The sequence below is a fragment of the Neocloeon triangulifer genome, unplaced genomic scaffold, assembly GCF_031216515.1.
Source record: "Neocloeon triangulifer isolate White Clay Creek 2 clone unplaced genomic scaffold, ASM3121651v1 ptg000008l, whole genome shotgun sequence".
NCBI lineage: Eukaryota > Metazoa > Arthropoda > Insecta > Ephemeroptera > Baetidae > Neocloeon > Neocloeon triangulifer.
This window is the reverse complement of record NW_026775550.1, coordinates 2,845,297-2,870,105: the sequence shown is the minus strand read 5'-3', so window position 1 is coordinate 2,870,105 and position 24,809 is coordinate 2,845,297. Positions and strand designations below refer to the sequence as shown.

The 24,809-nt window shown below is 33.2% G+C and overlaps 2 protein-coding genes across 12 annotated transcripts in view; both read left to right on the top strand.

Moving 5' to 3' along the window:
* The window catches only part of LOC132194735 (WD repeat-containing protein 47), a 46,777-nt gene extending 41,527 nt beyond the window's left edge, over positions 1-5,250 (top strand). For all 11 annotated transcript variants that reach the window (XM_059616206.1, XM_059616205.1, XM_059616204.1 and 8 more), the window contains 6 exons: positions 1,338-1,534; positions 2,827-2,996; positions 3,052-3,222; positions 3,647-3,783; positions 3,895-4,114; positions 4,361-5,250. In XM_059616206.1, coding sequence (XP_059472189.1) covers positions 1,338-1,534; positions 2,827-2,996; positions 3,052-3,222; positions 3,647-3,783; positions 3,895-4,114; positions 4,361-4,506 — 1,041 coding nt within the window. In that variant the 3' untranslated portion in view covers positions 4,507-5,250. The remainder of the gene's footprint in view (positions 1-1,337; positions 1,535-2,826; positions 2,997-3,051; positions 3,223-3,646; positions 3,784-3,894; positions 4,115-4,360) is intronic.
* A 7,374-nt stretch (positions 5,251-12,624) lies between these two features.
* Positions 12,625-22,912, top strand: LOC132194674 (clavesin-2). Its single transcript, XM_059616108.1, has 8 exons — positions 12,625-12,738; positions 17,330-17,548; positions 18,280-18,439; positions 19,216-19,277; positions 19,332-19,525; positions 19,584-19,700; positions 20,354-20,447; positions 22,308-22,912. Exons 2-8 carry the CDS (start codon positions 17,332-17,334, stop codon positions 22,481-22,483), a joined length of 1,020 nt encoding a protein of 339 aa, XP_059472091.1. The 5' UTR covers positions 12,625-12,738; positions 17,330-17,331; the 3' UTR covers positions 22,484-22,912.
* Positions 22,913-24,809: the final 1,897 nt, after the last annotated feature.

Below are 24,809 nucleotides of genomic sequence, written 5' to 3'. Positions count from 1 at the left end.
TTTTTGTATATGATATTCATATAATTTTTAATATTCATTTTAAAATAAACGAATTTCCTGATTTTTAATTACCTCCTTGACGTGTCTGTTGAAAGCTTGATGAACATTCCACCGCGACAATTATAATATGAAACTCTGCGTAACTTTAATTTCCGCAACGTGAACGTCACTTACTCCCTGTCCTGTTGGTTTTTCCTGATTTATTGTGTTAAAATAACGTTCGTGGTGTCGCAGCGAGGCCCCATTGTCTCTCGCATCTGCACCGAAATCTTGATTTCATTCTGCAGAAGCCGAGGACGTTCACCGCACTCGCGGCGTAAACAGAAAGCGAGACAGGTGCTCTATTGAGCGGCTCACAGATGAATTTCGTGCCAATCGCGATTCGAGAGCGCAAACAGTTAGAGCTTTTCAGCATCGGACGCCCCGTTGCGAGGTTTGCCAATTGACCAAAAGTGTCCAGTGTCCGCACCAGACAAACAAACAAAGCCAACACGCAGCGGCGAAATTTTACCGTGAAAAAATATAAACAAAGAATGTTCAGAGAAATTTGGAATAAATTTGTTATTTTTGTTTCAAGAAGTTGACACTCGAGGAGATGATCATGGAAATGAATGAATCGGGCTTTTTCCTCGTTGCAGAAAATTTCTGTACATATGTTGATCTATACGGAATAAATATTATCTGAATCTGAATCTGAAAAAACAAATCCAACTTAACCATACTGGGATTAATTCTTAACTTTACTTTTTATTATTATTTAATGTTAAATCCATTCAAACTCTTACAAATGAATATGTTGTTCATTTATCTGACCAAAGAGCAGCCCCTAAGGTTCGTAAAAGTTGTTCGATCTGCACGTTTCTGCTTTTCTCAAGCGTGCGTTTAACCTTTTCCCCGAGACAGACTTTCTTTCCTTTTGGCAAACGTGCGCCTCTGTCTGTGTGTTTTTCTGTTAGTGCTCTCTGGAGGGGCTGGAAATGAAAACAAATCATGCAACGGGCGCCACTTTGTCACTTTGGACCGGCAAATTTGTATTCTCGGCTCGTTGGTAATTTCCCCGAGTGCTTTTTTTCCACAGCTCCCCACTTTCTTGGCACCGCGGGGTGCCTTTAATCTGTTTACCCGCCGCAAATAATAATGGATCTGGTCCAGATACTTTGTTTTATCCGATTAGCCACGGGAGATGAACTAAAAGAACCAAATCTGGAAATTACTTTCACCAGAAAATGATTCGAAATCAAAATTTTATGGAAAAAAATTCCCAAATCGGTCCTGAAATAAATATGTGTATGAATCTGAAGAAATTTTGTACTAAAATTATTTAAATTTTGTTTTAGGCTGGACCAGCGGCTCCGAGCCCGCCGAGAGATTTGGAAAATGGTGCTGGACGGCCGAAATTTGTGGCCGTCACCAGTTTGGAAGATGTCCAGGCAGTGCGGTGTGCCGAGTTTCACCCGAGCGGCAGATTCTACGCTGTCGGTTCAAATTCCAAAACCCTCAGGATCTGCGGCTACCCCAAACTCAACGATCTTAGGTAAGGAATTATTACATAATAATAATTTAAAAAAATATTGAATGATTAAATTATTATTTAAAATTTTGACTTTTAATTTCTTTTAAACAATTTTTTCTTTTTACTTTTGTATACAAAGCTTTTTTTCAGCAACTTTCAACATAATTAAAAAAGAAATACCAATGTTGTTTAAATTAATTTGATTTAAAAAAAGAGCTATTTTATAATTTCAATAAGAGGTAAATTTAGTCTACAACTTGTCAATGATTTACAACAAATTAGTTAATTTTTTTAAACCAAAAATTATATTTATAGAACTTCAATATAATTTTATTTTGATTTAATTGTATCCCCAGAGAAGGAAAATAATAATGAAAAAAATCTTTTAATTATTAATTTTGGATTCCGGCAAAGGAAATATTAAAAGAAACGTTTTTAATTATTAATAAAAAAATTGCCATTTTGATGGGACGAACTCATTTTCAATTGATACAATGAGAGGCTGAGAGCCCGTTCGTTTAGTTTTGGTGCGAGATAAAATGAGTGTGTGTTTCTTAATCTTGATTTCATTGCTGATTATTTCGGGCACACTCACTTCCGGCCTTCAATGGTGACCCTAATTCCTTCCATTCCCAGCAAGGTGGGGCTGCAGGATAATTTGATTATCTCTCTGCAGCGCGTCACACTTGGCAGGCCTGGCTGCAATTACTGCATTAGCATTTCGCTGATTATCGCCTCCCATAGCCTTTGTTTCCCGCTGTGCCCCCAAAACGCGCCTGATGCAAAATAATTGTAATTATCAAGAACTTGCAGGGGTTTTTAAATGTTTTAAGGTCAAAATGAAGATTTTTTACTAAAAAAAATGAAAATATTTAATCAGTAATAAAATAGTTATAATATTTGTTTTATTTAATAGATTTAAAATATAAATATTTTAATCTTTGATCTAATTTTATTATTTTAAAATTTATACTAAAAAATTACAGTTTTGTTGCATTTGCCTTTGTTACTTTAATTTCTGTTGTATTTTTTATCATTATCAAAAAATATATAAAAATTTAATTTATATATTAAGCTTGCATGAAGTGCTAGAAGTAAATATTTTTAAATAAAATTAACTGATCTTTGTTTGTCTGTTTCACTTTATTAATTTTTTTTAAATTATTAATAATCACATGATAATAAAATAAAGTTCAAGCGCAGAAAATATAGCATCCGCTAAATTTTACAGCTCTAATAATAATTGATAAATTTAAAAAAAAAGTATATCCCTTCTAGAAAAATGACTGATTTAAGTATTAATTTGTTTGCAGAGAGGATCATCAAACACATCAGCCAACAGTGCTGTTCAAGCGCACCAAACACCACAAGGGCTCCATCTACTGCATGGCGTGGACCCCGATGGGTGACCTGATGGCCACCGGCAGCAACGACAAGACAGTCAAACTCATGCGCTTCAATGCAGAATCGTCAAATCTAGAAGGTAATTAAATTGGATTTTTCATTTGAGATCATTTTTCAAATTTTTTTTATTTCAGGTCAAGAAATTGAGCTGACGATGCACGATGGCACCGTGCGTGACTTGTGCTTCATCGAGGACTCGAGCAACAAATCCAGCCTTCTCATCAGTGGTGGTGCTGGGGATTGCAAGATTTATGTGACTGACTGCGCCACCGGCACTCCTTTCCAGGCCCTGAGTGGACATTCAGGTAAAAAAATTACTTTAATATAAAGTATAGAAATATAGAGTCAATAATAGTTAATTAAATAAAGGGACCATTTTGACTGATTTTTCATTTTAAATGCAAGAAAATTGATTATTACACTGAAATTTCCAATTGCGGCAATTGCAAATTATGAAAATGAAGTATTTATTTGAAATTTTTAAAAACAGAGGAAAAATGACGCAATAAGTGAAATTATTTGGAATTGTTCCTACATTTTTTTAATTTTTTTTCTTCTTACATTTCAGAATGCAGAAATTTTTTTTTTTTTTTTGTATAGTTTTATAAATTTATGGAAAATAATTATTCACTTAAAAACAATTTAAAATTTAAATCTGAGTCATCTTAAGTAATTGGAATAAATATTTTTGATCTTGTTCAATTATAACTAATTTCTTGTTTTTTATAGGTCACGTTCTTTCCTTGTACACATGGGGTGGTGCCATGTTTGTCAGTGGATCCCAAGACAAGACAGTCAGATTTTGGGACCTGAGGACGAGGGGCTGCGTAAACATGGTCACTCCGGCCACTGCACCAGGAAACAGGGTAAAAACCCAACTCAAATTTTACATCTTTAAATTTTCTCTTTTATTTTATAGTATTTTTAAATTTCCTTATCTTGAGCAATTCAATTATAAAATTAATTAATGACTTCAGGGTTCTCCCGTGGCTGCCATTTGCGTCGATCCCTCTGGTCGTCTGCTGGTTTCCGGACACGAAGACGCTTCTTGCGTTTTGTACGACATCAGGGGTGGTCGAAGCGTGCAGTGCTTCAAGCCGCACACATCAGACGTGCGTTCCATCAGGTTTTCACCCAGCGCCTACTACCTTCTCACAGGCGGATACGACAACAAACTTGTGCTCACTGACTTGCAAGGTAAAAATTGTTTGTTAAAATGATATAAAATTTAAAAAATCCAAAATTTTTTTGGAACTGATTTTAATTTATTTATTATTTTATTATTACTTTCATTTTCCTTAAAAATAAAAACATTTCTTGATACAAAATATTAATATTTTTTGATAAAAATATTTCTAAAAATTGTATTTGATATCAAAATTGCACACAATTTTTAAATTTGACATTTTGTACGATCATTTATTTCAATAAATGTTATTTTAGGCGACCTGACAACTCCCCTACCCAGTGTGGTGGTCGCGCAGCACCAAGACAAAGTCATCTCTGGCCGGTGGCATCCCTCGGAGTTTTCCTTCATCAGCACTGGTGCGGATAAAATGGCCACTCTCTGGGCTCTGCCGCCTGTCTAATGATAATTTAACACTTATTCTTACTCTTCCAAAACTGCATCATGCCTGTAAATAGAACTCATTACTCGTAACCATCAAAGCTACGCAAACAACTTTATCAATGCAATGAGTTGGCGGACTTTTTAATATATCGGAAATTAATGTACCCTGAGCAAAGTGATGTTTATTATTGAGCTTGTCACATCCAATCCGATGTACTCTCTTTTCTTTTAGTTCAAATTGTCTAAATCAAACTTTATTTCAAACATATGAGATCTGATTAAGATTAATGATGTGTTATATAGTTGACGATTAAACTGTGCCTCGTTGAATTTGCAAAAGTATATATAAATGTACTCATATTCAAACCCTTATGTATAGCATTTACATAACTACAAATTAGTACTATGGTGTAAAATAAATAATTACTCACAAAATGGAGCAATTCGACGTCATCCAATGTAATGTTTAATGTAAACTGATTCTTAATTTGACTGCACTGGAACAAGACATGTATTAAAATTAGCTTCGTGCCGCTGTTTCAAGGTTTTTATAGCGAATTCGTACTAATTCTTACGTAACCCTTTTTTACTCCTTGAGTCCCTGTACGCAGCTGATTATATTTTGACATCTAGTAACAAAAAAATATCACATAAAATGACTTGTGGTAAAAGTTTTAATAAAGAAGAAGGATGAACAATTGTAATTATTTGATTGGTTTGTCCTGTAATATTTTTTAATAAATACTTACTGGAATAATCAAAACCGTGCCTTTATTAAAAATGAAAACCAATGCGAATGATTGCAACATCATCAGCGAAATTGCATACATTGAAGCGTTAAAACGAGGGCGCAGAGAGGAAATCACTCTAGAGCTTAAATATTTGCTTTGGCCTGAGGGTGCAATATCGGCTGTAGTGTTATTTGTGTGCATTCGTTTGGTGCATGCAAAGGTAATTTCTGATGGATTATTTCACCAGTCAAAGTGACCGAAAATTTAGAGTCCGAAATCCATGATGGATGTAAACCGCTCTTTCAAGCAAACAAGTCTGGCAAATTAAATTGACTCTGAGCACGTGGAATATAAAATTTTGCGAGCAATTTGCGTCTGCTTTTTGAGCGATATTTGCTGTTCAGCAGCGCTGGCGATTTATTGAATTGGCCGTTTCCTTTTCCTGCTCGTAAAACCCTCTGCGCTGCTGGTCTGTTTGCATAAAATTTAATTCATTTGCATTCGCAAAAAAAGTTACTTTTGACTTGCAAATTGAATTTCAGCCAAAAAGTGAAAACTCGCGAGACCATCAGACGCACTCCCGTTTTTATTTGAATAAATTTCCCTGTCGTGTCCTTCCTTTGATTTCGGGTGCGACTTTGTTTACTTTGTACTTTGGCGGCGATGACCCCGCACGCACTTTTTGACAGAAAAACTCTCTCACGAGCTGAACAGGAAATAAAATATGGAAAAATGCACTTCATGTGGATTGGCCAGAAATATAATTAAAGTCGAGTTACAAAACGTACAAAACAAAAGTACTATAAAAGTATTTTTTTCCAACATAACTTTGGTAAAGATAACCATATTTAGCTGTATTTTTTACTAAAAAAATTTCAATACTTATCTATATATTTTTTCTCCTCGTGTTTTTGAGGTTTGAAATTAAAATTATCAATAAAATATTGGTTTTTGAATAGAAAGCAAACTAAAAATATAAATAACCCTTGACACCTTTCAAGCCAAAGCACAGGTCGGTTGGCAAGGGGTCGTGGATTTATTTGCAAAAAATCAGGTGAAAAGAACACAAAATTTGACGGATTTTGGCGTGGAAAAAACTCGGAAAAGTCAAAAGCTTTCCCGGAAAAACGCTACTGTAGTTTCAACTTAAAAATGGAATATCTCGGGTTCTAATTGAGATACAGAAATGCGGCTAGCACCAAAAATTTTCTTTTTACCTCCTCTTCAATCTTAAGGGGTCAAATAATCCAGAGGTCAAAGGTCAAGGTCATTTTTCAGGGGTCACACGTACAAAAAAAATTCTAGCAAAAATATGCCACCTTCGATTGGGCTGAAATTTTTTTCTAAGATAGTCCTAACATGTAGAAACAACATATTAAAAATTCAGAATGGCATATTTTTTAGATTTTTTATAAAAAAATCACAAAGGTAAAAAAACGTGAATTTTTCGCATTTTGCTCATGATCAAAAATTTATTTTGAGAAAGTACGTATCTAAAATGGGTAAATTTATTTGTTTATTGACAAAAAATTCCTAAATTTTCAAAAAATTTCTTAAAAATTCCAAAAATCAATATCCGACCATTGGCAAAATACGAAAAATTCACGTTTTTTTACCTTTGTGATTTTTTTATAAAATAACTAAAAAATATGCCATTCTGAATTTTTAATATGTTGTCCCTACATGTTAGGACTATCTTAGAAAAAAATTTCAGCCCAATCAAAGGTGGCATATTTTTGCTAGAATTTTTTTTGTACTTGTGACCCCTGAAAAATGACCTTGACCTTTGACCTCTGGATTATTTGACCCCTCAGGATTGAAGAGGAGGTAAAAAGAAAATTTTTGGTGCTAGCCGCATTTCTGTATCTCAATTAGAACCCGAGATATTCCATTTTTAAGTTGAAACTACAGTAGCGTTTTTCCGGGAAAGCTTTTGACTTTTCCGAGTTTTTTCCACGCCAAAATCCGTCAAATTTTGTGTTCTTTTCACCTGATTTTTGCAAATAAATCCACGACCCCTTGCCAACCGACCTGTGCTTTGGCTTGAAAGGTGTCCCTTATTACTTTTTAAACTTTTGTTCATCGCTCAATTGTTTTCTTATTTGTGCCAGTTAATTCAGTTTCATTCTACATCGGTTTTAATATAATTTTTAGTGTTAAAAAAATGTGTGAAGAAAGTGTTGGTCATTTTTTTCACTGTCGACCAAGGATAAATTTAAGTTATTGAAATGATGTGAATCGTTCAAGTCATAAATCAGTTTCTTACTTTGTGGTCTTCAACGATGAAAATCATAACAATTAAATTGAGTTTCTTCTCAGTTCTTTCTTATCACATAGTTTTTTTTAATAGTTTTTAAACTTTGCGCCTGATTGCTCACGTGGTTTATTTCAAAAATTTCAAAGCAAGTAGTTATTAACTTAATTTTTTACATTACAATTTTTTATCGTGATAACTAAATAATAATGGTATTTATTTTTATTTCTGATTGTGAGCCGTTTTGATTCTGAGCAAAAAAAAACTATTTTTTTCCAACAAGGATAAAACTCTTTCTTCTGACTTCCAATAAATTTGATAATAATAATTTACAAAAAACTTGCGACAGCGATTTGGGGAGTAAGAAATAATATCACAATTTATATGTCCTTATTTCTTTGACATATTATTTATTATATTTAAAAATCAAAAATAATATTTTCTTTTTACAATTGATGGGTTATATAACTAAATAATTTTTAATGCTTTAAAAAATGCAAAAATTTTATTTAAATAAAATTATTAATTATTTCATAAAAAAAAGATAAATATGAAAACTAAATGGTTAAATAATAATTGTTGATATCTTTCTTTTAAAAGTTTTTAAAAGTTATTTAAAACTATATAAATTAACACAATATTTGCTCTGCTTTTTGATAATTTTTATACCGTTTCATTCTTGTTTTTGCAATTTCTATAATAATTTAAAGAAGTGGCGTTTCTGAATAATATTTAAAATACTATATAATTTATAATTCCGTTGGCTCTACTTAAAGCTATGATTATTTAGCAATCAACAAATTGAACCACTCAGGGAGTCAAACACAAAGTTTGTTTAATTTCCCATGCAATGCACTCGCGGGCTCTTGTGTAATTGTTCATGATGCATTTTACAAAAGGCCGTCTTGCTTTGGTTTTGCTTTTTAATTTGGCGAACGTGTGTTTTACAACATTACGGAGCACAAATAGTGTCTCGAGGTAAAAAGCAAACAAAGGTGTCGGCGCGCGCGCGGCGGTTTTACTTTTCATTGCACAAACGGCAACAAGCCGCGCGGTGTATGTAATAAGTAGTGTAGAATGCACAATTACAGCTGCAGGAAGTGCACCAACAACTTGCATCAGGTCTCGACTTTTGCTCGCAGACTTCAGCAGGAAGAGTAAATGAGAAATGCACACGGGATTGCGCGCCCGTGCAAAACATTCGCACGCGCCTATTCTTTTCTCGGCACAGGCAGCACTGAAAAGTGCAAGTGAAGCGCAGCCTCGCTTTCCTTGACGCGGTTTTGTCCTCGCCTGTCAATTTGTTTTGCATATAAATGTGATGAATTCAAATTTCCGGTAGAAAACGCTTGTTGTGGAAAATAATGTACGGATTTTAATGGAAATCCCTGTGTATTTAAAAAACGTAAAACTCTTCTTAAGTTTTTAGTTGGGTTGTGAAACTTAGACGATCGACTATTTTTTTCTGGGCTTTGGTTTGGCCTGAATTCATCAAATGTGCACGAATCATGAAATTCCAAGACGATTGACACCCACTTAAAGTCGTCTAAAACCGTCTAAAAGCGTCTGAAAATCGACTAAAACAGTCTAAAAGTGTCTAAAACTCACTATTTCGTCTCCTGGTGCACAAAATATTCAAAAGTGAACCGATTTTTGTTTACCGCGCATTCTCGGGAGTCGGGACTTGAAAAAAAATTTCATGGTTTCTGGCGACCATCTACAAATCTCGGACAGGTCATTCTGAGCATTTCTAGCTAGTTTTTGTGAACAGTGATTTTTACCCCCTCACCCCTAGATCCACCCTCGGCGACTTCTTTTTACAAGCCAAATTTTCAACCTTGGAAAAACAGTCTAAAACCGTCTAAATTGGATAAAAACCGTCTAAAAACAGTCTTTTTCTATGAAAAAAGTGTCTAAAAAAAGTCGACTATTTTAGGCAAAAAACGCGTCTAAGTTTCACAACCCTAGTTTTTAGGAAAAAAAAATCTCAAAGCAAACCAGAAATTTGTGATAAAATCACATAATTTAGTTTGTAAATTTGAAATGTTTTCCACCAAAAGTCAAAATTCTGTATCAGAAAGAATAAATTTGAGGATAATTTTTTGATTGAATAAGCAAATATTAATGAAAAAAAATATCAGACTAAACAATCAATTCATTATTATCTGATTTTATAAAAAATCTTAAATTTGGAAATAAATTATCCTTTGTAAGAATTATCATTGAAATGTCTAAATTTTGTAAAATAAAAAATATTAAATAGAAGTTTTTGTAAATGAAGGCATTAATGCCTTTAATTGAGTTACTGCCTGATTTGATCGCATTTGCTGGAGGCAGCGACGTAATGTTTGTCTCATTTACATATTTATAAATGTTCCTGAAGCAGCGTCTGCCGACGGCAATCGGAATATAAAGAGAAAGATTGAGTAGGTCACAAGGCTGCCGCTGGCACTGCCGCTATTTTTAATTGTGCGCGATGCAGGAAGCGCTCCGTATTATCCATTTTGCATTATTTACCCGCTGATTATGGAAGACAGTTGTAAAATACGCCTCTGTTGATTCATGTGCCTTGAAATAAAATGCACTTGAATAATGTCAATTATTGGATACATCCGTGTTTTGTTTACACGTTTTGCTGACCCAGTTATTATTTTTATCGGCGTTATTGTGTCTATTTTTGATTATGGAATTGACGCTCAGTTATGACGATTTTAATTTCATTTTAATTCAGTAAATAACGTAAATAAGTATTTGTAATAAATTTTTTAACCTTATTTTGCCAATATTTGCTGTTGTCACAATCAGATAAAATTAATCTTCAAAAGAAAGAAATGTACCAAAAAATTGTCTCTCCCAATTTCTGCAAAATTCTAATTCAACTTAAAATTCATGATATTTTTCAAGTCATCTACTTTTTTATTATTCCTTCAAGGGATTTTAAACAATACTTTCACGTGTACCAAAGAAAGGCATTAAAAATATTATTTTTGTATGTGTTAATTATGTTTGTGTGATTGTATTTTGAATCATTAAACGCATTAATTGTTGGCTGGCCGCTTAATTGTTGCTAATTTAATTTAAATAAATTAAAAACGTTTACTAACACGTAGTATTAAAGCTTTTTATAGTCTTTTACTTTCTAATTTGCATCTTCTTCCTCTTAAATATCAAGAAAATAAATAGGTTTTCCGTCACTTTTGTATTCCAAGACTTTTGTTATGTAATTTCTTACACGGCAGCAGACACACTGTTTTGGAAAAGGAGCTATTTTTTTTCTCAGCTAAGTATACGTTTCAATGTGAATAATGGAGAGTGTGAAAACAAAGCAGCCCGAAATGATTCGGCAGAATAAATAAAGGGCCGCTTTTTTGCCCTGCGAGAGGAGCCCATTCAACACGTGTAATATTTTGTATCGACAACGGAAAAGAAAATATAATTGTGTACACGTTTTTGTGTCATTCTGGCACAAGGCCAAAAAATGTTCAGAACTTGCAAGTTAATTGCTTTTCTCGTTGCTAAATCCTAACCTATCCCCTTTGCATTGATATCTATTTATCTAATTTATGCAAATTGTGCAATTAATATTGTAGAATAAATTATTGCCTAATTTATTGGTTTTAAATCTCTTTATAAAAAATTAAATTCATTGATCTAGCAGATCACAAGGTTCATTATAGAAGATAAATAATTTTTGTCACAAATTATTATTATTTTATTGTTGTTTATTTGTCCAAATTATTACATCACATTGTTTACATACGTATTGTTGAAAAACATTTATTTTGGAGCAAAAAGAGATTGTTGGACAAAACGGCACCACCACTAGCAAGAATTTGGCTAAAACTTCCGAGGCCAAAAAGACCCCATCCGCCACAGTGAGCCTCGGTTGACCTTTTTTGTTCTTATTGTTTTAATATCACTTAAAACATAAAAAAGTTATTTAATTTTTCACTTATTTAAAAGTGTTTTACTGCTTAGTTATTTTTTACCAATTTATTTTATTTCTTTAGCCTATTTTATAGTTTATTTTATTGTTTTTATTTTTTAGCTTTTTTCTAGCTAAAGTAACACTACAACGATTATTATTAATTAAATTGTTGTGTAAAACAATTTTAATTAATGATTCATTTAATCGAAGCACATTTTTGATTACATATTAAACAAAATCAACAGCATTTTCTAATCTCTATTGTAATTATGTATCTGTGTCATGATGAATCTTAATGTTAAAAAATTAATCATATTATAAGATTTGTTCAAGCTAATGTTAATTTGAATTTTGTCACTTTATTTTAAAATATTCAAGGATGTTCAAAATTAGTATTAGCAGCAAAATAAAAAGTACTTCTCACATGCAGAGTGAATGGTAAAATTTGATTGAAAGTTTTTGCTCCGTGATTAATATGTTTACGTCTCTCGTACTTGTGCAAATTTAAATGCAACGTCACACCCGGAAAGCATAAAAAAGTTCACAAATTTCTCCGGGATACAATTAATAACAGCAAAAAAACACTTTCGTCTCAAGTGGGTGCCATCTGTCCAAAGTCCAAACAATAAAATTACTCTCCGCGTCAAACTACTATGAATGCACGCAAGAGCGTGAATTATTAAATGGTGAGTTATTCGACACTTTCTTCGCCGCGCTGTTAAATAACGCATTATTATTGCCCTGTACGGAGCAGTGTTGCGAAACCGCGACAAATTGCATCAGACGTGCATCGAGTGAGTCTGATATAGAAACTCATTTTTATTATTGTCCAACAGTGTGTCTGATATTCACGCAACGACTGCGGAAGAGGGCCCAGAGGAGAGAGACGTTTTAACAGATAATAAATAATTAATTAACGCCTCGAAATTAATACCTTAAAAAGTATAGTAAATTCTAATCAAATTAATAAATAATAATAAACTTTTCAACAAAAGAAAGAAAAGGAACTTTTTTTAAGAATATTTATTTTATTGATTTGTTAATTAATAAAAAAAAATTATGAATATATTAATTTTTCCGATAAATTTCTCTATATTTAACAGTCCAGGGAAGTGTTATTTAATGATTTTTGCGAGGAGGTGCGAGTTTGTTTGGTGGTGGTGTTTGCACGTCCAGCTGGAGGGCGTGACGTCACGCGTCGCCGTCAGGGTAGGCGCACGGAGGTTGGCCGACACCTGAGTGAGCGGACGAGTCTCAGTCGCCGAGAGTGCACTCACTGCTCTTGCAGACACCACCTCAGTGCTCCCAAAATACCCCGGAATCGCATCCACGAATACGGTAAGGAACTTTTGGACATTGTTTCAATCAGCACCTAATCTTTTCAAGTCAAAATATATTTATATTTGAATTAACAATGTATTTTTTTTTTATTCAATAAATACCGATTTGATTGGATAAATTTATTCAATTCTTAAAAAAATAATATTTAATTTTTGAAATAATTTTCTAATAAAGAATTCAAATTTGTACATAATTTCAATTTTCGGCCCCTGGCGTTTTTCTGCTGCTATTGAAAATAGTTAATCTTGCCAAGGATAAATAATTTTGATGATGCGCAACTATTGTTTCTAGCCACTTTTGTGTGCTGACACGAAATCTCTCTGACGACATTGAAATTTGAAGCACAGATAAGTAAGGTCGTCTTTGTTTTAACAACACGGAGAGGACCTTGCGATTCATGCACTTTGCCACAGCTCTAGGCTTTAACATCCAATTAATAACACTCGAATGAGCAGCACTTTTTCCGACCAACTAGCACTCAGCGCAGTTCAAATAGCGTCGAGTGCATTTGATTAAAAAGCTTTTGCAGTTAATGCGGTGCAGGTCAATCGGCAGCGAAATGCCATTGCCGAGCACTTGCTGATTGATTTGCTCATTCTAATGCATTCGGGCAAATGGAAATTGTATTTAATTACAGATTTTAATTGCAAATTTTTAAGTGTGTGTTAATTTTTAACCTGAAATCAACCAAAATTATTATTTTAACGTTTTAAACTTCACAAATATTTTTCATTATTCTTATTTTTAATGCTATTTATATTTATTTTATAATTTTGTATGTTAAATAAATTCTAAGTTGTACTTCAATCAAATTGTATTTTTTAAATTGGTTTTACATTATAAATTTTAATCGTGATCTAAAAGTGAAGATGAATCTTGTATAGATAACAAAAATCTTCTAAATTGGGACGAGCAACTATAATCATAATTTCATAACTCACTGGAACTATTACATGTCTTTTACATTCGATCAGAGTGATTTTGAGTTTAATGATTTATTGTGATTTATAAATATCATATCATCGTACATACACCTTTCTTTGAGCTTCTCAGACAACCGGCTTTGTGTATTTTACTAAAACTTCTCTTGTTACTCCATATATTATCTAATATTTTAATTATTTTATCCTCTTACAACAAGGGCACAAAATATGAAAGGAAACTCAAGCCAAAGTTAAAATAAATTAAGTGGGGAAAAATAAAATTATTCTCCCCTGGGCTAAAAATTTTGTTTTTTTTTCATTTACTTATTTAGAATTTACACAATACAGTAAATTTAATATTTCAATATTTTTGTGTTTTCCGGTCTCAAATTTGAGAAGATTTTGTCTATGATTTTTTCGTATAAGAAAGATGTATCGCAAATTGGGCGGATTGATGTTCTGAGGTTCATCGGAAAATGTAAAAGTTCAGAAATTTTGAAATATTTCCTTTGCCTTATTGAAAATAAATTAAATATCCACAGAATAAGCAATTTATTGCTCATAAAAACCATGAATAGTTTTAAAAGCCGTCTGCGTGAAGCGTTGCAAATTACGTTATGCAACAATAGGAAACGCATTGAACAAGAATTGCTGCCCTTTTCCCCCCGTTGAAATTCGCACACGTGCTTCGAACTGGCACCTTGGGCGAGTGTGTCGAGCGAATGGGAACACTTGCATGGGTATTGCACTGCAGCTCATTTAACAGTTGCATTCGCAGACGACGTGGATTTGAATAAAAATGCAAATAATTGCGGCTGGTCAAGCAAGAAACAAGAGATCAACAAGTGGAGAGAAAGCAGTGAAAGTAATTGCTCCAGAGAAAGTGCATCGAGTGTATTTGCTGTGATATAACAACTCATATATGCACGCGAGATGCACTTATTCGCTTACTTAACCTCACCACAATTAGGAAAATCTGCTTCCACCTCTCAAAGGCAGGAAAATTAAAATGTGTGTTTGTGAAGCGAAGGCTACTTTTTTTTATACTCCCGCTTGCGCAACCACCGCGCTTGACTCACGCATAATAAGCTTCTCAAATAAATAGTTCGACGGATAATTAAATTAGTATGAATTGATTTTTTCATGGAAAACCACAATATTAATCAATAGAGAATAATAAAAGTTGAGTTTCAAAAGTTTGCGCTTCTTCAAACCAATTTAAATCATTGTTTCAAGCATTCATTTAACCATGAAATAGTAAAAATCTATTTAAGTTTTTTTTTTTTTTTTTGACAAGAATTTCACCATGATGTTTTTCTACTAAACACAGCTACTGCTGAAAGTCAAAAGGTGCAAATTTGTCCGTAAATGCCCGAAATTTTCAAATGAAGCAGGCGAAAATAAAAGAATTTAAAAAAAAATAAATAAATAAAAAAACAGGCAGTTTGAGCCGTCTGATTGTATTTTAATCAAAAATGTAGAATATTTTTTTTTTGAGAATTAAAAACCCAAAGAAACCACTCAGAACGGGAAATAATTTAAATTAGTACTTTTGACTAAACACCTTTTACGTGGAATTACGTTCCGAGACGCGAGATACTGCGAAATACTGAGACATCAGTATCTCGCGTCTCGGAACGTAATTCCACGTAAAAGGTGTTTAGTCAAAAGTACTAATTTAAATGTAGAATATTACCTAAATTTCAGCTTAAAAATTTCAATCACAAATGAAAAAGAAATATTTATGAGTTGTTGGGCGACAAAATTTAGCTATAAGGAAGAACTTTTGTAGAACATTTTCATAAATTCAGGCACCTCGAAATAGAAAACTTGTGTCACTAACGAAGAATGTGGTTTTAGGGCAATTTAATTAAGGGGGTGTAACGGCATCTTTTGAATTTTGGGAAACCCTGGAAAACCAGCAGTGGGATCGTAGGATGTAGAATTAATATTCTTTTCATTAGTCGGAAAGTACAGAATTTTTGCTTGTGGCCAAAACTGGCAGAGCAGAACAAAGCAATTTTGTGGGTAGTAAAATACCGGCAATAAAATTAAAAATTTTTATTCAAATTTTCTTCTCATATTAATATATTAATTAAAAGTTATTAAGCAAATAACACTTTTAATCACCTATTTAAAAAAAATATTTAAAATTTAACACATGTTTTAATTTGGTTTATTATTATTAATAATTTTCTTTATAATATAATTTAACTATTTTTTAATAAATACTTTTAAAAATTATATTTTATTTATTTATATAAATCTGTGCATGCTTAATAAATTTTAAAGAATAGACTAATAGAGTCAAAAAACTAATAGATTTGGACTGCTGCGTTCGCTCCTATGTACATATAAATATTCATATATGACATAACATGTGATGCTCAATTTATTTAAAACACAAAATCTAGGAAACGAAAACTGATCCATGGCCTCAACTCATCAGCAATAAAAATGCCATTCAAGGTTAACCAAGCCAGCAAATGTTATTCCTTGACAAAATTAACAGTTTAACTTCACATTCAAGTGACTTTTTTATGAAAGTCATATGTGCGTCAATAAATGTCAACAGAGCCTAGTCGTGGCTTTGTGTATTTGCGTAGATATCAATTGTTCATTGGCCCGTGTTTGCTCAAGCTATAGAGAGACTAGACGGTCTCGTACTTCACGAAAAGGACAAATAAAAACTCAAGTACGCGCAAGAGAAAATGTCAATTATAAATGAATTCGTCGTCCGCAGCTCCAAGAATACAAAACTAGTCTTTGGACGGATTCTGTATTTAAAGAAAACACACACATGCACTGGCTGAACTACTAACTAACTGTTATTAGTGTGTCGGCGGCCCTTTTGTCGTTCGTTCACTTTTGTCCCTTTGCTAGTCCAAGGCCGGGTCAGCGCAATAAATAGCCGAGTCGCTGCTTTTGGCTTTTCACTCCCGCGGGACACACAATGCATTTCTTCAGACCATTAATGTTGCACCAAATTCACAAAGCCTGCAAATATCGCGTGAATTAATAATGGACTATTATTGGACTTTCATATTTATCTACGCAAGAGCAATTGCAAAGTTCAATTTTCCTTACAATATTAGTGCATAGGATATTTATGTTTATAATGAAGGTGGTGAAATAAAATTCTTGAGAAGATTTTTTTATTTTAATAATTCAGTAAGACTGATTGTATTCGAGGGATAGCAGAAAAGAAAAGATAATCAAAATTCATGAATTGAAAAATTTCCACGTTCAAGTATTAATTTGTTGTATTTATCAAAAATCAAAATAAACCTCTCTGATTGCCTTTGGTTAGTAATAAAAGACAAGTGTTTAAACGGAATTATTCAAATTAATTAATCAGTCAATTAAACTTTTAATTAAAAATGCCGAAGATTTTTTTGTCATCATGATCAATTTGTTTTTAGAATTTCTATTTTTGAAAGTATAATCTTACGTTACTTAGGTAATAAGCAGAAGTCGTTGAATTATAACAAATTGATAATGTTACTAGATAACAATTATTCTAAATTATAAATTGTGAACTATAACATATTTTTTCATTAAAATGTGAATGTAACTCTTAAATAGTTAATCTGATCATCCATTTCCGCAAATAATTGCATTTTCATTTTATTTTAGATTTTCATTAAATGTTTGTTCTCTTGCAGTGATGTCGACGACGCAGGTTCTGATCAGCGGTCCGCACGTGGGGCTGGGCCGTCTGCAGAGTCAGGTGCCCGACGGTGATTTTGGAGCCGAGCTGCCCGTGGAAACCCGCAGGGTGGCCCGCAAGCAGCTCAGGGAGGACGAACACGCGCGTCAACAGGCCCTGCAGCAATTCAGGGACTGGGCCTCGAAAAGCCAGGAAGTGCAAAACTGCCGATTGGGTAATTTGTCTGAATTGAAATAAAATTTCAATTTTTATTCTTCACCGGCGTCAAATCCTCAATTGAAAAATTAGCACCCTAGAGTTGAAACGTTTTTCCTCATTTGAATTTTGGAGAGTTAAAAATTTCCATGAGAATTACTTATAAAAAGTATTATAAATTTATATGCAACCAGCTTTCCTCATTTGACCAGTTCAGCCCCTAATAGGCTCATTTTTTCACTATTTCAATGTTTGTTTTTGTACACTTCTGGAATAAATTTTAACACATTTCACAGGTTTGGATCTAAAAATACTGTTGCTGTTTTACATTTATTTAAATTTACAAACGGTATTTAAGAAGAAGTCAGACAATCGCGCCTCAAATTATTTTACTTGAAACCGGCAAGCCCATTGCGGGTAATTGCCATTTGGAAATGCTCCGCTTTGTTGCCGAGTCAGAGACAAAAGAGCTCGCTTATTTTCCCGCTTTTCATTTCTGCGAACAAAAAGTGCGCGGCCTCTTCTCTTGAGAAAGGGCGGAAATCCCATCCACGCCGCCGCAACGCGTAATTAAAAATTCCTTTTCAACCTCAGCCATTCAACAGATGGTGGCGAGCAGAAGTTTCGAATCAGAGAGAGAAAGACGAGGCTTTTGTGAAATTTCATTCAGCTGCAAAATGAAATAAAGCATTTTTTCTTTCTGAATAAATTTAAAGATTTTTGTTAATTATATAAAACGACAACTTTCAGACGCCAACTTCATGTTGCGATTCTTGCGAGTGAAGAAGTTCAGCGTGCCGATGGCTCAGCAAACCCTTCTTAAGTACCTGAGTCTGCGCCAGACCCTGCCGCACCTTTGCAAGAGGCTCGACTATCTCGAGCCGTCAGTCAATCAATTGATCGCAGCTGGGTAAGTTAAAAATAAATAATACAAATGAATGTTTAAAAAATATAAATACAAAAAGTTTACAATACAATTTAATATAACACATTTTTTTGTCTTCATTTTATTTTTATTTATTAAAATAATAAAAGATTATTTTAAATATATTCAAATTGCTATCAAAAGTTGCTCTTTTGAGTACAAGATGAAAAGCTTGAATGTTTAACCTAATTTTTAATGTGTTGCAATAATATAAAATATACTCTTTTGCCAGCTTCTAAACAACATGTTACCAAGAATTACCTCTACTTTTAGAGTTTCAATTCTCGTGTATTGTGTCGTTAAAACCAGGCAATTAAATAAATGAAAATTCAGACAATTCAGTTAATTAACAAATGCAATTAGTTTTTAGTTCATTTTCTCATAACACTTGTTATAAAATTTTTATATTGAAAAAGAAAAACCGTTGACTTCGCTGTTGGACAAAAATACAATGACTTTGCTATAATTCCGATGGTCTTGAACTTCTAATTTTAGCAGAACACACTTTAATTCTCTCATTGTGAATTTTGAATCAAAATATCAAGATAGAAACACACAATTAATGATTTTATTTTAACATTTCACACAAAAATTCAAAAAGTTCACTGCTTTTGTAAAAAATTTGGTCATTTTTTGAATCATAATTGTTTCAAATAATAAATTTTATAATAATTTCAGCGTTTGCATTTTTGAGCAGAGCTAAAATTAACTATTTTTTCTGTTTATGTTGCTATATAATAATTTAATATTTCCATTTTCAGTTACATCTTCCCCCTTCTCGAGCGGGACAGCGAAGGAAGAAAGGTCATCTTCACTGCTGCCAGTAATTGTTGAACTCAAAATCGTGGTACTTTTCAAAATCAAATTAATTTTGCAGGCAAACTGGACCCGTACAAGTTCACGTGCGCAGACATGGCCAAGGCGCACTTCATCACGTACGAGGCCCTGATGGAGGACGAGCTGAACCAGGTGCACGGATTTTGTCACGTGAGCGACCTCTCGGGCGTCTCGGCCGCGCACGTCACGTTGTGGTCACCCTCAGAGTTCACGACCGCCGTCAAATGGGGCGAGGTGTGTGTAATTGGCCCTTTGTCACTAATTCGGTGCTAATTACCTGTTGCGCCCGCAGCAATCCATTCCGATGCGCCACCGCGAAATGAACTTCATCAACCTGCCCGCACCCGTCAGACTTGTCTACGACCTCGCCAGATCGACCTTCAGTGAAAAGATGAGGAAGAGATTCAAGGTCGGAAATTTTAAAATTTTCTTCAGCTTATTTTATGCTTAATTTGTGTCTTGTAAATTTTAGTCCATCAACTATTGAAAATTCTGGTAAATGGTTTACGCGGCCACGTGTACCATAAACCATAACTAGTGCTTTCATTAAATTTTCTGCTGCTTATTCTAGACGTCCAAAATCAATAAAATAACTAAAATTAATAAATTTGAAAAACAAAAAATAGCCCGAAGTGACTAATTTGGATGTTAATTCATTTTATTTACATTTCATATTTGCATATTGAAAATTTTCTTTATTTATGAAGAAATCCACATTTTACTTTGGATATAAAAGAAGTGCAAATTTTATTAATTAAATGCCAAAAAAAAATTAGGACATTTGGCTGAAAAATAAGTTTAGTTACAAAAATGACCGATTTCAAAATTACAAATAGTATTTTAAATAATTAAAAATTTACATTGTGCCACTTTAATTTTAAAAAGCAGCGAATACCGGCAAAACATTTTTTATTAAATTTAGGAAAATAAACTGCATTTTTTTCAGTTTTAAATCAAGAAATTCTTTATTGATGTGTCAGTATAGGCAACCTGTGCGACACCCGTGTGTTTCATTTCATCCACTTTTGGCGTTTTTGAAGCAAAGTTTTCATTGCATTGCAGGTTCACTCGAATCTGAAAGAGCTGCACAACAAGGTGGACGCCCAGATTTTGCCCAAGGAATACGGCGGAAAGGTGCCCATGCAGGAGATGATAGGTGAGTGCTCCAAGTTAATGGCAGGGCCTCCGACGTTTCTCTCTCGCTAATGAACGAGGCGTCGATCGCACAAAGGCGCCAGACGCGCTTTCATTAATTCTGCTTTAAATATCGACGATCGACGTGGCCTCGATTCGTCTTCGGCCATGACTTTGCACTGAAAAATTTATGCATCGAGCTTGGCAACAAAAATTAATTTTACTACGAAAAAAAATATACTTTACAATTAAATTTTATAAGTTTAAAACATAAATAATAAATACTTTTTAAATGAAATCCTTTTTTCCTTATTTTAATTATGTGTCTTTTCTCAGTTATTAACATTATTTTATTTATTAAAAATAATTTAAGTTTTCTTGACATTAAATTTTATTTAAGAGCTGTATGTCTTTATTTAAATATTTAAATGTATTTATTATTAATTTTTTTTTTTACATTCTAGTACATGGCATGATACTATTAATATTTGAATAATAATGGAGCAAAACAATTGCAGTCGGAGATCTTTATTCGTCTATCGCATTAATTTTAGTCACATAATTTTTATTAATTTAAAATGTAGATAATTTCATATCCTCCTTAATTCAGCAATTATCTGATTTCTATATTCAATCTTTAAATTACAAATTTAAATGTGTTAATTCATTTTGTTTGAAGAAGTTGACACTGGAGGAAATGATCTTGGAAATGAAGAAATCAGGCTTATCCTCGCTGCAATAATTGTTTTTGTTAAAAAACCAATGGCTCTACTAGTTTCGGTCACGGCCGGTCTTTGACTCAATCTGGTAAAAATAATTTTTACAGCGAGGATAAGCCTGATTTCTTCATATATAATTTTAATAAATTTGAAAATAAGTTATGAATACTTATTTTGCGTCTCAAAAGACGTTTATTTCGCACTTCTCCTTTCACTGCAAGCAACATTTTAAGCAAACTTTTAAATGAGGTTTTTGCGAGCAAAATTCTTGCGTCGACTGGAACGCGCGCGCATTCTTGTTTGGTGCCAAGATCAAAGAGAGGTGCCATTATGGACCTACGGCAAAAAGTACTTTTCTTGTTAGGCAGGCAGAAAGAAACGAGAGTTTGCTCTTGGCAGCTGCGAGAAGGTGCACCAAATTTATTTACGTGCCAAGGAGTGAGAGAGAGAAAGACTCAAAGCGAAACTGAAATTCGCCCCACTCACGTTTCCGCAAATTACGTGCCTTTTCAGCGTTTTCTTCTCCTTGTATACTTTTAAATTGAGGAATATTTTATGTTTCTTTTACATTAAAAAATTTGTATCAAACAAATTTCTTTCAAGTTTTAATTGCTAATTTTTGTATTATTTTTCTATGAACGGTTTCTTAAGTTGAGAGAGCAAAACTTTTTAAAGAAAATCTCAATTCCCTCTTACGCAGAAAACAGATTTTTTCACATTATTTAATAATCGAAATTATAAAAAATGACAAATCGAACATGCTGTTTGCTTTAAATTAAATTTATTTTATAATAAATTAATTCCCTTTAGATATTATTGGGATTTCTAATTCAAATTTGAAATTTTAATTAATTTAAATTTATTTTCTCATAGAGAATCGAAAATTTAATACAAAATGCAATTAAAATTTCCTATATTTTCCCTATTTTGAATGAAAATTTATTATCTTGTCATGGAAATGTTCTTCTCAATTTGGTACTAGAAAAGACCACACCCTGACTTCGCTAAGAGATGTAACGGAAAATTGATTTTCCAGCGCCATTTAAGTAGCACTTAAGAGCGGTTAAAGTGCATTAAGGTTCTTGGCGAAAAATTCGATGCGTGGAGATTCTCGTGCACCATTAGGCGCGCACCATCTAAAATAGCTCTTGATGATTTCACAGATGCGTGGATGCGCGAGCTGAAAGGAAAACGCGAGCGGCTGATGGCCCTGGACAAAATGTCCCTCACGTGCGTCTACAAGCCGCAACGCAATCGCAAATCCGGCAGCGGCGACTCGTCCCTCAAGTCCACCATCAACAGCCTGCCCGGCAGCTTCAGACGCCTCGAGGTCGATTAGCCCCTCAAGAGCCTCACCCCTTTCACATTTTGTAATATACACGTCGTCGTGCCCTCTGAGAGGGAAATCGTTTTGCTCATACAAACTTTGCACGGTGAGAGTAAACTTCAATTTTTTTCCTCAAAAGCCCTTTTTTCGTCCCGTCCTCAAAAGATTTTCAAGCGCGCCCTTTTTTTAGAATTCGGCAGGACTTCTCTCACAAAGTGGGCGAGATTTAATGTTAATTAATTGCACTAATTCACTCGTTTTTCTTCACCTCAACCGTGTACATAGTCCGCATCACAATTGAAATGGTCGTTTTTGAAGAAATCCCATTGTCCATCCATTTATACTCGTTATTATTTTGTACTTGTTATGCTATGTAAATAATCTCTGTGAATTATTTTGAAAAATAAAATATAAGACAAATTTAGTATCTTTGTTATTTAAAATCACCCTTTTTTTATTCGAATTCAAATAATTGCACTTCTTTTTATAAGTTTTTTATTCTTACACAGCATAAATTTAATCTCGTTGGTTATTGAAAGAAGTCTAAGGGTGGGTCCGAATATCAGAGAAACGATTCTAGAAACGATTATTGAGAAACGTTTCTCGAGAAAAGATTCTCGCGCAAAGATTCTCCAGGATCGTTTCTGCCTTTAAAACTCAACTAAAGAATCGTTCCTTGAGAATCCTTGCGCGAGAATCTTTTCTCGAGAAACGTTTCTCAAGAATCGTTTTTCTAGAATCGTTTCTCTAATATTCGGACCCACCCTAAATATTTTGATTTAAAATGTGTATTTAGGAAAATAAGTTTTCTCAATTTTCTTTTCCTTAAACGTTTATGAAGTATTTATGCTTTGTGAATCCTATAATAATTAATTTTACTGAACCGCAAAGTGCGCTAAAGTACCATTTTTTAATTAAAAAGCTGGACTTAAAAGAAAATAAATTTTAATTTGAACACAAAAGAACAAAATCCGTCTTTTGTATCATTTTTTTTTTAATCATCCCTCTTCATCGTACTGTAACTCATTGTCAGGCGTATTAACCCTTTTCTTTGAAGTTCATGCAGGATGTCTGCTTTATTTTCATTATGATGAAAGACGCCGCAAGAGAACATCTTTTCCTTTTCTGTTGCGAAGAGATGCTCATTCCATTCTATCACGCATTTCTCCTGCTTCTTGTCTTTTGGTTGAAAACAAGTAATTTCCAGCCACGGTCCTTTCTTTAATTAAGTGGATTTTTAACAGACAGGCGAAATTCCTTCCGTGACAGACCTGAAGGTTGGTTTAATTGCCTTTCTCTTATTTGCTTTTAAATAGTGGTATTGTTTTTACAGAAATAAGTGATTGATTTGGACACTTTTAACAAAAACAGTAAAAACTTCTTTCAGATAATTTCGAGAAATTTATATATTTGATGTAAAAAATAAATATATGCTATGTTAGATCAATTGCGTGGCGGTATTTTAAATAAAATTTATGAAAACCTACCTTCTAAAAAAAGACACCAATTAAAGTCAATTCTGCAAAATTTTCGCTTGATATTATTTTTAAGCATCTTAATAATAAAACTTCTCTATGATATATTTTCTTGAAGGAATTGTTCTTCGTCAGTGTTTTATTTTGAATAAATCACAACCCAAAGCTGATAGTAGGTTGTTCACGTTGCTGATGCAAATTCAAAACATTTTATAACTCCCAATTCTTGTTTTATGCAAATCGTGAGGGAGCATGTTTAAATCCAGTGGCGGAGACTTACTTTCGGCGCTATAAAAACTTGCCGCAGAGAGCGCGGGAGGTGTGTGTAGTATGTATATTCAGTGGTGTGGTATTTACACTGGCGCGGCGACGTTAAATCGAGTTACTCGAAACGCGGCGACAGAAGTTTTATTCGCTTAAGCGTGCATTCGAATACGAAATTAAGTTGTAAATTTCGTTAAGCGAGTCGCAGCAGCTGTCTCCAAGTCCATGCTCGAAAATATCTCTGCAAATGCCAGAAAATAAAACAAAAAGTGTTTAATAAAAAAATTACGCCTTATTTATTAATTAATTTTGAAATATTAAAGTTTATATTTTGCTACTTACGTAATTAAAATAATTTTATTCAGTTCTTATCATCTAGAACAATAAAGATACATAAATTAAAAAAAATTTAAATGAACTTTAATAAAATCATTTTAATTTTTGTTTAAAATAAAACGTCCATTAAATTTTTTTTCTTGATATTCGAAATTGTGTGTCATTTATTATATTTGTCATTAAAATGATATGATCTGGATAGCTATGACAAAAGATTTTTATTCAATACACGCTTTCATGGTGTTCTTCTCAGCGCTCTCTTC